The following is a 13490-nucleotide window of genomic DNA, read 5'->3' as shown; positions in this document are numbered from 1 at the left end:
CTAAAACAACACATATGAAATAGAAAGACTATAAAATCAAAAGTGAGAGAATTAGACTCTTGCAAAGAATTTTAACCAGGGATCATGCATCTTATGATTATAAACTGCATTAAATTATGCTAACAATGTTAGTATGTTAAAAATATATATAAAAACAATATATGAACGCATACATGTATTAATATTAATTTATTGAAAAAGAATTTATATTCAAGATGTAATTCTAGCATTCTGCCTAAGTGCTGGTAGTCGAAAGGGCATGCAAATAAAAACTCAAATAAATGTGGACTTTGTATACAGATGTACTGTACAAGAAAGCAAACTACAACTAAAGCAGATAATGCATAATATTGTGGTAATTACTACAATAACAAGACATGTAGGCTGTGTGTTTGACCCTCTTACCATTAGCGTTTTTCCAGCAGAGGTTTCTCTGTGCAAAAGCCATAGTGTATCCCACAGAATGAATGCTGTCAGTAAGAGATCGAGCTTCTTTTAATGTGTGTTTAATTTCCATCACCTGTTTTCCAGTTATTAAGGGATCTCTTCCCAGATCTGAAAAAGTGCAATACAATTGTTTAAACAGGACTAGTAGTGTCAGAGTAGATGACATGTTAACACACATTATTAAAAATGAATATACAACATCCAAATAAAATTATATATATATATATATATATATATATATATATATATATATACACACACACACACACGATATAATGCAATATAAAATAATAATGAGATGTTTCATATTATGTGTTTTACACTAGCAGCAAAACAAATGCTCCAGCTTAAGTTTTTCACTTACAGATCTACCAGAACTAAATATACAGTATATATACTGTACATATTAGGGCTGAATATTATTAGTAGCTGCCTATGAATGAAAAAAGTTTTAAAAATACATGAACGGCATCAAGTAAGTTAACTAAAACACTTTAGCAGAACACATGGAAGAGCAGGGACAGAATGAAAAGGTGATAAATACCTTCCAGAACTTGTTCAAGAACATGAGTAATTTTTCCTTCTTGTAAAATGCGCTTGTTAAGGTACTTAGTGAATATTCCAGTACTACGTTCTCCATCCTGAACTTCATATGCTTCAGCATCTTCACACCTGTAGTGAGAGATGAAACCATGAGAAATCGATGTTCTGTGTACTCAGAGTTACTTGAAATCGCAATATTTGTTGAAAAGTCAGATGACTTTTTGTAAATTTAACTCTGCAGTAATTTTCTATTTGAATATTCTGAAATTAAAATTAACAGATGTCTTAATTTGTATTTGGTGGATGATTTTGTCCCTTTCAACATGTAAGATCAGGACACACTACAATTGATTACATTTATAATTTAGTGTTGCAAATTCAGTGCCCTACAATGTTTCATGTAATTTACAAGCAAACGTTACATACAGTAACAAAGGTAAGGGATTCCACATTTCTTTTGTTCTTGCATGAATACAATGTTACAATTTAATACTTTAATGTAAAGACTAGAACTAGGATACCTTAACTTTCGTTAATACTACACTAGATGCCACTCTAGCTTCATTTTTAGAACCCAGTCCACTGCTTTATTATATCCATTGTCATCATGTATACCAAAATTAATGCAAATTTTGCAGAGGAATAAATTCTGTTGATTGCTCAGATGAGTACTTTTTGATACCAAAAGACCCACATCGACCATAATATAAATACTTTATAAAAAAAAGCGCAGTGATTTTGTAAAGAACAATGTTAATACAAGCTGGAAGACAAATAAAACGTTGCTCATTTTACTAAATGTTCAGTTATATTCCCAGTTCATAAGACCTTGTAGAGAAATCTGAGAAAAGGTCATCACTAGCAACGCTGTTCCGATCCTGTCCCATGGATTGACCATTTAGCTCAGGCAGCATAGCACAAAGAATGGCCAAATGAGAGCATGCATTTTGTTTTTTTTTGTCCTCAAAACTTGACCAGAAACCTGTACTCAGTCCATCTCTAATGAAAGATTAGAGAAATGATAAATTTGAGAATTGAAGTAAATCTATAACATAACCAAAGACAAAAATTATACTTTTCAAACAAGCTATACAGCTTCTACCCAAGGTAATGCTCGTAATAGGCGATTGATAATATTATCCTAGGGCACAATAAAACGATACTCATTTTAAGTCACTTGCATGCTTCACCCTGGCTTTTAACACCAGTTAAATAAATATAACAAGAACATTTTAGAAAATGGACAGAAAGTTTCTAAACAATCTATAATATTGGAACAATAAGTACTAGGCTTTTTCTTGATAGTAAATCTGACTTGAACAGGTGCTTCGCTTGGCTTATTTACTGTATTGTATATTGTCCTTTAAAGAATGAAGCATTTTACTTTGTTTATCTGCAGCACTCTCTGTAGTACATTTAATTAAAACAGCTGTAAAGAATGTTCATTCTAATCAGCGTGATGTATATTAAACTGTACATAAAACATTTTTTTTTCTAAAATGCAATAACCCAAAGCTGAAATATTAGTCTGTCACAGACAAGTTTCTTCTTGAAGCTAAATCAGAGAAGATCTCCCTTCCTCAGTGCTTCTTTTTGTGATCAAATATTTATTGAATAAAAATAACAACAGTGAGCAATATAAATAAGAATAATCACAACATATCTCATAAAATAACAATCAAAAGAAGACAACAGTAATGATAGTATACTATTACTATTGCCTGAGCAGAACCTAGGAGAGGAACTCCACCGTTAAGATTAAGCAGAAAGTAGAAGACAGCAATGGCAACCACATGTCTTCTTTACTTAGTTGTGTTGCTACTTATGCATGAGGTGTTCTGTCGTTGGGACACAGCCATATTTCAAAGTTCTTTGTGTATGTAGCAGTAAACTCCCAAGTCAATCTAAAGCAATTATTTATTAGTATTTATTTTATTTATTATTTTTATTTATTTTAGTATTATTTATTATAGTATTTTTACATACCCATGGGTGTCTTCTTTAAAATAAATTATGAGTTTCCATGTTGTCTGCTGTCTTTCATTATTAAACTATGGGATTTACACACATATACCCAGAGGTGAGCAGCCCCTCACAACTGAGTGAATCTGCTTTTATCACAGATCTCACCTACTTCAAGCTACATACAGTGGGAGAGACATTACAATTGGAGAGCTGAGTTTCAGCCCATTCTAATGATATATACAGTGGAACCTCGGGTCACGACCGTAATTTGTTCCAAAACTCTGGTTGTAACCCAATTTGGTCGTGACCCGAAGTAATTTCCCCCATAGGATTGTATGTAAATACAATTAATCTGTTCCAGACCGTACGAAATGTATGTAAATATATTTTTTAAAATATTTTTAAGCACAAAAATAGTTAATTATATCATAGAATGCACAGCATAATAGTAAACTAAATATAAAAACATTGAATAACACTGAGAAAACCTTGAACAGAGAAAAGTAACATTGCAAGAATTCACGTTATAGCCTTATGAACCGATCGCTGTCAACACTTTTTTAATGAATTTTAAGCACAGGGAAAAAAATGAACATTTGAAAAATCCGTAATTTAATAAACAACCAAGAAAAGTAACATTGCAACAATTCACGCTACGAACCGAAAAATGAACATTTGAATCCGTAATACAAAAACTAACCATAAACAACCATGAAAACTAACCTTGCATGAGTCGAGTTCTGGCATGAAGGAAGTGAGGAGGAACTGGGTGGAGAGGAGGTTACAGTTTTGAGGGAGAGTCTGGCTCCACGATGGAGGGATGTTCTCCTTCAGGTATTTTCTCTCTTGTGATTTCTTGGGTTTCTGGTGTTTTTAGCTGTTTAGCTGGTGGATCAGACCTCGTGAAATAGCAGTCTAATGTAACTTGCCTTTTCCTACACATTAAAAATTTTCAGAAATGCAAGACGACATTGTCGTTCATCATGTTTATTACTCTGTTCGTAACCGCTTTGTCAAGGTGGTTCTTCTCAAAAAAATCCTGGCACTCGTTCCATTTTTCCATGATGGCTTTTATCGCATCACTCTTCTTCTCCTGAGGACTGCTCCTCGGTGAGCAACCTATGCTGCTCCTGCTGGAGTTCAGCGAGTTCCTCCATCGTCAGCTCCTCCTTGTGATCCAGGACCAGCTCCTCGATGTCCTCATTGTCCACTTCAAGACCCATGCTCTTGCCCATGGACACAACCTCATCCACAACAGGAGGCTCAAAGCTTTCTAAATCCTGTTCAGGAACACATGCAATGAACGATATTAAAATGGTTCTTTCAGAACTCTTTCAGGGTCAAAGACGTCTCCTCTGTTACATTGAAACACCTGGCGAATAGTCCTTTGGTGTACAGCTTCTTAAAATTTGAAATAACGTGCTGGTTCATGGGCTGCAGAAGTTTTGAGTAAGTCGTGTTGGGGGGGAGGAACATGACCTTAATAAAGTAATACTCCTCGACCATATCATTAACCAAATTTGGAGGGTGTGCCGGTGCATTGTCCATCAGAAGGCGGCATTTTTTAGGCAGATTATTCTCTTCAAGATATCGCTTCACAGCGGGAGTGAAAGCCTTGTACATCCATTCTAAAAACAAGGTCCTTGTGACCCAACCCTTCATGTTTGCCCTCCACATCACGGGCAGTCTGGCTTTGTTTAGATTGTGCTGCTTGAAAGTACGAGGGTTCTCAAATTGGTAAACGAGTAGCGGCTTGATTTTTATGTCGCCACTAGCGTTAGCACACAGCAAAACGGTTAATCTGTCCTTCATTGGTTTATGGCCGGGCATAGCCTTCTCTTCCTGGGTGATGTAGGTCCTCTTCGGCATCCTCTTCCAGAACAATCCGGTCTCGTCGCAGTTGAACACTTGTTGCATTGTCCTCCACAAATTTTGTGAAATTTTGAGCGTCGGAACTAGCAGCCTCTCCGTGCCTTACCACACTATGAATGCCACGTCTCTTGCGAAACTTTTCAAACCATCCTTTACTGGCATTAAATTCCTCACTTTCGCCACTCGTAGAAGGATAGTTTTGCAGCAAATCGCCATGAATCTTCCTAGCTTTCTCACATAACATCGCCTCGCTTACGCTATCACCTGCAAGTTGCTTCTTGTCCAGCCACACTAGCAAAAGTTTTTCCACCTCTTCCAGCACTTGAGGCCTCTGCCTGGTTAACACTGTAACTCCTTTTGCAACATCAGCTGCTTTAATGTCCTCTTTCTGATTTAGAATAGTCAATATCGTTGATTTTGAAGTCTTGTACTCAGCGGCAAGATCAATAACACAAACGCCATGCTCATACTTTTCAATAATTTCTTTCTTTAATTTGATTTCAATTTTCTTCGAAACTTTCTTCTCACCACTTTTCACTTGCTTAGATGCCATGGTTAACTGCAAAATTAATGCAAAAGCACACGAAATACTGCAGAGCACAAAGAGTTCACAGCGAAAGCACGCACGTCTGATCAAGAACAATGCACAGGGAGAGACTGAACACGTGAGGAATTTATCGGTGCGTACGAACCAGAAGGGAAACGAAATAGGAGCACAAAGAGTTCACAGTGAAAGTACGCACGTCTGACCAAGAACAATGCAATACATGCGGAAATCATTGGCGGTACAAACCGGATGGGAAACTGGCTTGTTCGTCAACTGAGTGTGTGGTCGTGAACCGAGGCAAAAGTTTGGCAAACTTTTTGGTTGTAACCCGATTTGTACGTGTTCAGAAACGTTCGTGAACTGAGGTTCCACTGTATTTGTCTTTGATTGGTCAATAGAACTACATGTCATAGCTACGCGTGGAAGACAAGAAATGAATTGCTTCTGCAACAGCTCATCTTTTACGCACAAACTTAAAAGTCACATTCTGATCACATTTTCGACTCTATTGAGAATGATGCATTTGATGAAGAACTTGATGCTACACTTGATTTGTATGTACTGTTTTTACAATTCAAGTGTCATGGGTTCAATTACCATACCCAGAAATGATCTGTTCCAAGTTCTCCCTACGTTCATTTACTGTGCAGTGCTCTTTCAATTTCAACTAAGAGTATAGGCAAAGTTTCTTAGCGTACCGGTGATTGAAGTTACTCTGTAATTGTGCCTCTCGAAGTATCATGTGAATTGCAGCACAAAAACTCCAATCTATTGTACAAAATTTAAGGTTTCTCTGTATCTAGTAAACAGAAATGATTTCAAAGAATGGCATGAAAAATAATTTTGAAAGTAAAGGATTGGACGCGTACATAATTATATGTACATGTTTACATATTGCTTACTTGTTGCTTCAGAGTTGTATATAGTCTCTGTGTGTTTTTTTGTGTCATTTTTTTTTTTTTTTTTTTCAAAAAATACATAAAAATATAATTGCTATTGCAATACTTGCTTTGAAAGGGTGTTTAGGTGCAAGAAGCTAAATGTTTCCAAAAAAGGACACTATGTTTCCAAATAGGGGGACCCCTTGTATAAGGCTACTTGATCTTGTTCTGTCACACAACTGCACTCCCACTAATGCAACTGTCATTTCTCTACACTTTTTCATTCAGCTCTCTCTGCTGCCTCCCTCTCCTCGCTTTTCTCCTCCCCCCACTGTATCATTCCACTAACATCTCTGCTCTCTCTCCCATCCATTTCTTCTCCATAGTTGCCTCTGCTCTCCCTCCTCCTGACCACTTATCCTCTATTGACACCAACACTGCCAGTCCTCTCTCTTCCAGTCCTGCACACAAATGACCCTCCTGTCCATGAGCTTTCCAAAGCACTCAGCAATCATTGGATTGGGCTCAGGACAGCAGACAGAAATGGAGGAAGTTCAAAGCCAGACTGACCTGGCTAAGTATCAGTCCCTTCTTGCATCCTTTTCTTCTGCCACCGTCGATGCTAAGGTAAGGTTCTACCAGACTAGAATTAAAAGAACCACTGACACATGCTCTCTGTTATCTGCTTTCACTTCCCTCCTTAATCATCCTCCACCTCCTCCCCCAACCTTCTTGTCTGCTGATGACTTTGCCACCTTTTTCCAGGATAGGGTGGCTACCATCAGCAGTCACTTCTCACTCTCGCTGGTGCCCATTATGCCTCCTTCCAAGCAACACTCAACATTCTTCACATTCTCTCCATTGTCTACAACTGATGTTTCCCACTTCCTCTCCAATCACTCCACTACCTGTCCACTTGATCCTATTCACTCCCATCTCCTTCAGGCCATCTCCCCCTCCCTCATTCCTGCAATTACACCCATCATTAACACCTCACTCAGCTCAGGAACATTCCCTAACATCTTCAAACATATTCTGATAACTCCACTTCTCAATAAACCAACACTCGATCCATCCCAAATTTAACAACTACAGGCCTGTCTCGTTCCTCTCCTTTCTTTCCAAAACAGTCAAATGTGCTGTTTCTAAATAGATCTCTTCCTTACTTGTACAGAATGAATTGCTTGATACAAACCAGTCCGACTTCAACAGGAACCACTCGACTGAGGCAGCTCAACTGACTGTGGTCGACCAGTTACGCCATGCTAGAGCTAACATGTCATTGGTCCCAATTCTGCTAGATCTCTATTCTGCCTTTGATATGGTCAACCACAACATCCTTGTTGCCACAATCTCTGACCTTGGCATCACTGGGACTGCTCTCAGATGGTTTGAGGCCTAGATCTCAGGCAGATTCTACAGTGTGTCCTGGCAAGGGGAGTTTTCAAAGGCACACTAGTCATCCACTGATGTACCCCAAGGATTGGGGCTGGGTCCTCTACTCTTCTCTCTGTACACCACCTAGCTGGGCTCCATCATCCAATCACATGGGCTCTCTTATCAGTGCTATGCCAATGATACACAGCTGTACCTGTCGGTACAATACGGTATTAGCTAGAGTCTCTGAATGTCTTACTAATATCTCAATCCTTCTTGTGATCCCAGCCAGCCAGTCTGTTCAACTCCCCATCTCTGTGCAGCTTAGCTCACTGTCACTACCACCTACCAGGTCAGTTCGTAACCTTGGGGTGGTGACTGATGAGCAGTTATCTTTTTCTGACCATATTTCTACTGTTTCTTGTTCGTGCTGCACAACATCCACAAGATCAGACCTTTTCTGACAAGAGTATGCAGCTCAAGTTCTAGTCCAGGCCTGGTCTTGGTCACATCTAAACTACTGCAACTTGCTTCTGGTAGGAGTACCCGCATTTGCATTCAAGCCACTGCAAATGATCCAAAAGGACCACCTTGTATATAACCAGCCAAGACGGACACATGTCACTCCTGTCTTCAGCTTGTTACATTGGAACCCTGTAGCTGCACGCATTAAGTTCAAATCCCTGATGTGTGCCTACAGAGTAGTCAATGGGTCAGCAATTGAGTATATGGAGACACTGGTGAAGTGCTATGCTCCTTCTCGCCCACTCAGGTCTGCCAGGGAACAGCGTCTGGTGATGCCACCACTATGTGGTATCAAGTCTCAATCTTCTCATGTGTGGTTGGTAGAACAGGTTGCCAGCTCTATCCATACTGCTGATTCCCTCAATGTTTTTAAGAAACAATTGAAGACCCATTTGTTTTGTGAATACAGTTAGGTCCATAAATATTTGGACAGAGACAACTTTTTTCTAATTTTGGTTCTGTACATTACCACAATGAATTTTAAATGAAACAACTCCGATGCAGTCCAATTACTTTTGAGCCCCTGAAATGAAGGGATTGTGTTAAAAAAATGCTTTAGTTGCCTCACATTTTTATGCAATCGTTTTGTTCACCCCACTGAATTAAAGCTGAAAGTCTGCACTTCAACTGCATCTGAGTTGTTTAATTTAAAATTCATTGTGGTAATGTACAGAACCAAAATTAGACAAAAGTTGTCTCTGTCCAAATATTTATGGACCTAAATACCCATAGTACTTGTAAGTAGTAAGTATCTGTCTAATTGAAAAGTAGAAAAAAAGAAGAAAAAAAAACTTTTCACCGTGATATTTTATGTTCTTGCTCTATTGATTGTAAAAGTATGACTTATTAAATTTTTTCACTTGTGGTAATCAACTTTTGTTACATGTTCTGTTATACTTACTGAACAAACAGGCCGTAGCCTAATGTTACTTGATTGTTTACTAATGTTGAAAGTTGCTTTAGGTAATAATGTCTGCTAAGCAAATAAATGTAAATGTAGCTTTGCAGTGCTATGAGATATGACATATTAACTTGGTACAATGATAGCTGACAGAGAGGGGCACAGAAGAAAATGGATTCCAGAGTTGTGCATCGTAAAATGTCTTAGTTATGCACTGTAAAATCCATTTTTTTGTAGAGAAATCCCTAAAGCATGACTTTTTTGTTTTTTTAGTTGATACTGGTGTAAATAAAGGTTTTTAATCATAAATACTTTCTTTTAAAAGTCTGAAGTGTTGTATTCGCTACTCTTCAGTCGTTGTCAGCTCCTTCTTTACATAAGCAGAGTAACAGCCCATCATATGTCCATCCATCCATCCATTTTCTAACCCGCTGAATCCGAACACAGGGTCACGGGGGTCTGCTGGAGCCAATCCCAGCCAACACAGGGCACAAGGCAGGAAACAATCCTGGGCAGGGTGCCAACCCACCGCAGGACACACACAAACACACCCACACACCAAGCACACACTAGGGCCAATTTAGAATCGCCAATCCACCTAACCTGCATGTCTTTGGACTGTGGGAGGAAACCGGAGCGCCCGGAGGAAACCCACGCAGACACGGGGAGAACATGCAAACTCCACGCAGGGAGGGCCCAGGAAGCGAACCCGGGTCCCCAGGTCTCCTAACTGCGAGGCAGCAGCGCTACCCACTGTGCCACCGTGCCACCCCCATCATATGTCCTTCCCCCAAATTACAAGCAGTCAGTGGGTGGATGAGGTCAGGTCACATCAAACACACCTTTAGTCTCAGCAGGCCCCTGGCTCCCCACTGCCACATGTCCTTATGCCACTTGTCTATATCACTTACTGTGGTGAGAAGGATGAAAGGCTCACAGGCAGCTGCTTGCATTCTTAGTCACAACTCACTTGTGAATGTGTGGCAGCTGAAGAGGCCTGCCTAAATTTAGCTCTGAAGGTAACCCTAAATGTAGGCAGACAGACAGATAGGGTGATTCCAGCAGAAAAGAAAAACAAAATGCCTGAAATGAAGGGGGCTTGGGATCAGACTAGTACGTGTGAAGGAGGTTAAAAAGGCAGATGAAAAACTGCAAGACGTTTTTCACTCTGTAAACTGGAATCTGTTTAGAGTCTTGTTGTCAAATCTAGAGGATTATGCAAATTTCCTAATGAATGTTTTTCAGGACATTGATATGAAAAAATACAAGGAATGCTGGTACTAAAAGCAATTAAAGTTGCCACATGTCAGTTTGAGAATTGCAGAATAGCATCAACAATGAAAAACATAACCTTTGTGAGGATTTAGAGATGTTTACAGAATTACGAAGTTAAACCCAATCCAATTTATGCACATTTTGTCTCTCTGATGAACATCAATGCTTACAATAACAAGCAGACAACCATTTAATTGCCTTTAGCACCTGCAAGACATGCACAGAGTTTTTAAACAAGTTAACGTCCATAAGGCATTAGGTTCATAGGTTATTTCAGGTCAAGTTTTTAAATCGTGTAACAGTCAATTAGCAGGTGTCTTCAATGGCAATTTTGATATCTCACTGACAGAATCATGGGTCCCTGCCTGCCCCAAAAAGACAACAAAAGTGGACTGCCTGTATAACTAAAGACCGGTGGCACTCACTTCATTTTTTCATCACATGTCTTGAGAGATTAATTGCTAGGACATATTAAACAGAAACTTCCAGATACTCTAAGCCACCTCCACTTTGTATATTTCCATTTTTTCACAACTGGTCCACAGAGGATGCCATTTCCCTTACACTTCATACCACTTTAGCACATCTAGATAATAAAAACTGCTTTGGCACAGACATGTTTATAGACGACAGCTCTCAGTATTTATCATTGCTGTGCCATCAGTGCTCATCACCAAAATCTTCAACTTGATACTTGGTGCCATTTTCTGCAAATGGACTTCCTAACTTGCAGACCTCATTATATGCAAACTGGTATCATATCCTCTATCCTCAACACAGCACTCCATATGCTTTTGTACTCCCTGTTCACTCCAATTTCATCATAACATTTTCTGATGATGCCACCATTACTGATGAGAAAGCTTACAGAGACAGTGGTGCCAGTACAACAATCTCATCCTTAACGTCAGCAAAATCATATATAGCTCAAAAATAAGGGAACACTTAATTATTACAGTTTAACACCAAGACATTTAAGCTTCATAAATATCAATCTGTCCAGTTAAGGAGCATAAGTGACTGTGAATCAGCTTCACCTGCTTTGGAGGGGCAACAGCAAGACAACCCCCAATAAAGGAATGGTTTTACAGGTGGTGGCCACAGACAACTGCTCTCAACCCTTCCTGACTGACTTTTCACTAGTTTTGCGTTTTTGCTAGTGCCCTTGTCATTACTGGTAGCATGAACCAGTGCCTGCAGCTGATTCAGGCTGCACAGATAGTCCAGCTCCTCCAAGATGCCGTTGCAAGAAGGTTTGCTGCATCTCCCAGCAGTCTCAAGCGCATGGAAGAGATACCAGGGAGACAGGCTCTTACACAAGGAGAGCTGGACAGAGCTGAAGAAGGGCATTGACCGAGCAGTAGGATCAGTATCAGCTCCTTTGAGTGAGGAGAAACCGGAGGAACACTGCCAGAGCCCTACAAAATGACCTCCAGCTGGCTACTGGTGTGCATGTTGCTAACCAAACTGTCAGAAACAGACTCTATGAGGGTGGCATGAGGGCCCGACATTCTCTAGTGGTCCTGCCATTGGAGCCCCATTTTCACAGATAGAACAGGTTCACACTGAGGATATGTGACAGAAGTGAAAGTCTGAAGAAGTTGTGGTGAGTGTTATGCAGCCTGCAACATCATCCAGCATTTGGATACAGGTTTGGAGGTGGGTCAGTGATGGTCTTGGGAGGCATATCCTTGGAGGGTCGCATAGACCTCCACGTGCTAAGCAACGGTACTTTGACTGATGTAGATACCAGGATAAAATCCTCAGAGCCGTTGTCAGTGCAGTGGGCCCTGGGTTCCTCCTGGTGCAAGACAATGCCAGACCTCATATGGCCAAAATATGTAGGCAGTTCCTGGATGATGAAGGCATTGATGCCACTGACTGGCCCGCACATTCTCCAGACCTGAATCCAACTGAGAACTTCTGGGACATTATGTATTGGTGCATCTGAAGCCACCAAGTAGCACCACAGAGAAACTCGGACCTCACTGATGCCCCGATCCAGGTCTGGGAAGAGATCCCCTGGGACACCAATCCGCAATCTAATCAGGAGCATGCCCAGACTTTATCAGAAGTACATAAAGCGCGTGGGAACAATAAACACTACTGAGTCACATTATAAGTTGCTGTGATGAAATTTATGTGAGTTGGATCTGCCTATGATTTCAATTTTTGACTTTGATTTATGGTGTGATGTCGCATCTAGCCCTCAGTGGGTTGGTGATTTTGGTTTCCATTGAACACTGTTACATCATTTTGTTCTCAACAAATTACACATTATTACTCTGTACAGATTTTCCACTTGAATATTGCATTCATCGAGATTCAGTGTGTGACATACACACACACACAGCTATGTACCGTATAATGTCCGTTTTGGGCAATGTCTGACCACACAACTACCTATATGTCTGTGGTCCCTTAAGGTTATAACAGACTTCAGAATCCCGAACAAAGAACAGGACGTTACAGATATAACGAGATTTAGCGAACACAACAGCTTCCTCCATATGTACAACACTTTCATACAAAGTGATTGCATTGGCAATACTTTATTGTATCTTCTATTGTTATTTTAATGTGAACTTTTCCTTGCTTACAAATTTGCTTCAGCTTGTAAGCAGTAACACTAAATCTTGTGCGACTCTGGAGAGTTGTAGCATTATCACTTCAAATTTAGTCACTTAGAAAATGGCTGGGTGCTCAGAGAAATATCTATAGACAAAATGCTGAAGTTACTTTTATTTAATTTAGGTTATTAATTAACTAAATCACAATATTTTCAACACTTTGAAAAACGTACATTTGCTTCGAATAAATTAGATGTAGTACTTCTAATAAAACTGGAATACCCAAAAAGAGTAGTTAAAAATAAAAATAATTTTAAAAACCATTTTATAATAATCACCTTGTTTTTGAAAAGCTTAGAGATCTTATAAAAAGTCTCAGCTATGTACAACTAAATAAACTTTGAAGTACTGTTTTTAACATACCACCCTCATGGAACGTTATTTCAGCTACTCAAAAACAAAACTGAAATTGCATTTTTTTACTAAGATATTATCCGCTTGTGACTGGTAGCATTGCAAACATGCATACTTTTGTCTTTTAGTGATAGATGGATATTGATCAGGAACGAAGCATGTAATGAAATGAC

At 39.5% G+C, this 13490-nt stretch overlaps 1 protein-coding gene across 3 annotated transcripts in view; it reads right to left on the bottom strand.

The window, feature by feature from the left end:
* Positions 1-13490, bottom strand: part of malt3 (MALT paracaspase 3) — a 143548-nt gene that overhangs the window by 19217 nt on the left and 110841 nt on the right. For all 3 annotated transcript variants that reach the window (XR_007933726.1, XM_028822870.2, XM_028822871.2), the window contains exons 12-13: positions 992-1119; positions 406-555 (exon numbers count right to left, since the gene is read on the bottom strand). Coding sequence is in view for 2 of the 3 variants with exons in the window: in XM_028822870.2 (XP_028678703.2) it covers positions 406-555; positions 992-1119 (278 nt within the window). In the remaining variant the exon portion in view is untranslated. The remainder of the gene's footprint in view (positions 1-405; positions 556-991; positions 1120-13490) is intronic.

The sequence above is a fragment of the Erpetoichthys calabaricus genome, chromosome 17 (assembly GCF_900747795.2).
Source record: "Erpetoichthys calabaricus chromosome 17, fErpCal1.3, whole genome shotgun sequence".
Classification (NCBI taxonomy): Eukaryota; Metazoa; Chordata; class Cladistia; order Polypteriformes; family Polypteridae; genus Erpetoichthys; species Erpetoichthys calabaricus.
The sequence above is the reverse complement of the archived record's forward strand: the minus strand, read 5'-3'. Positions and strand labels throughout refer to the sequence as shown.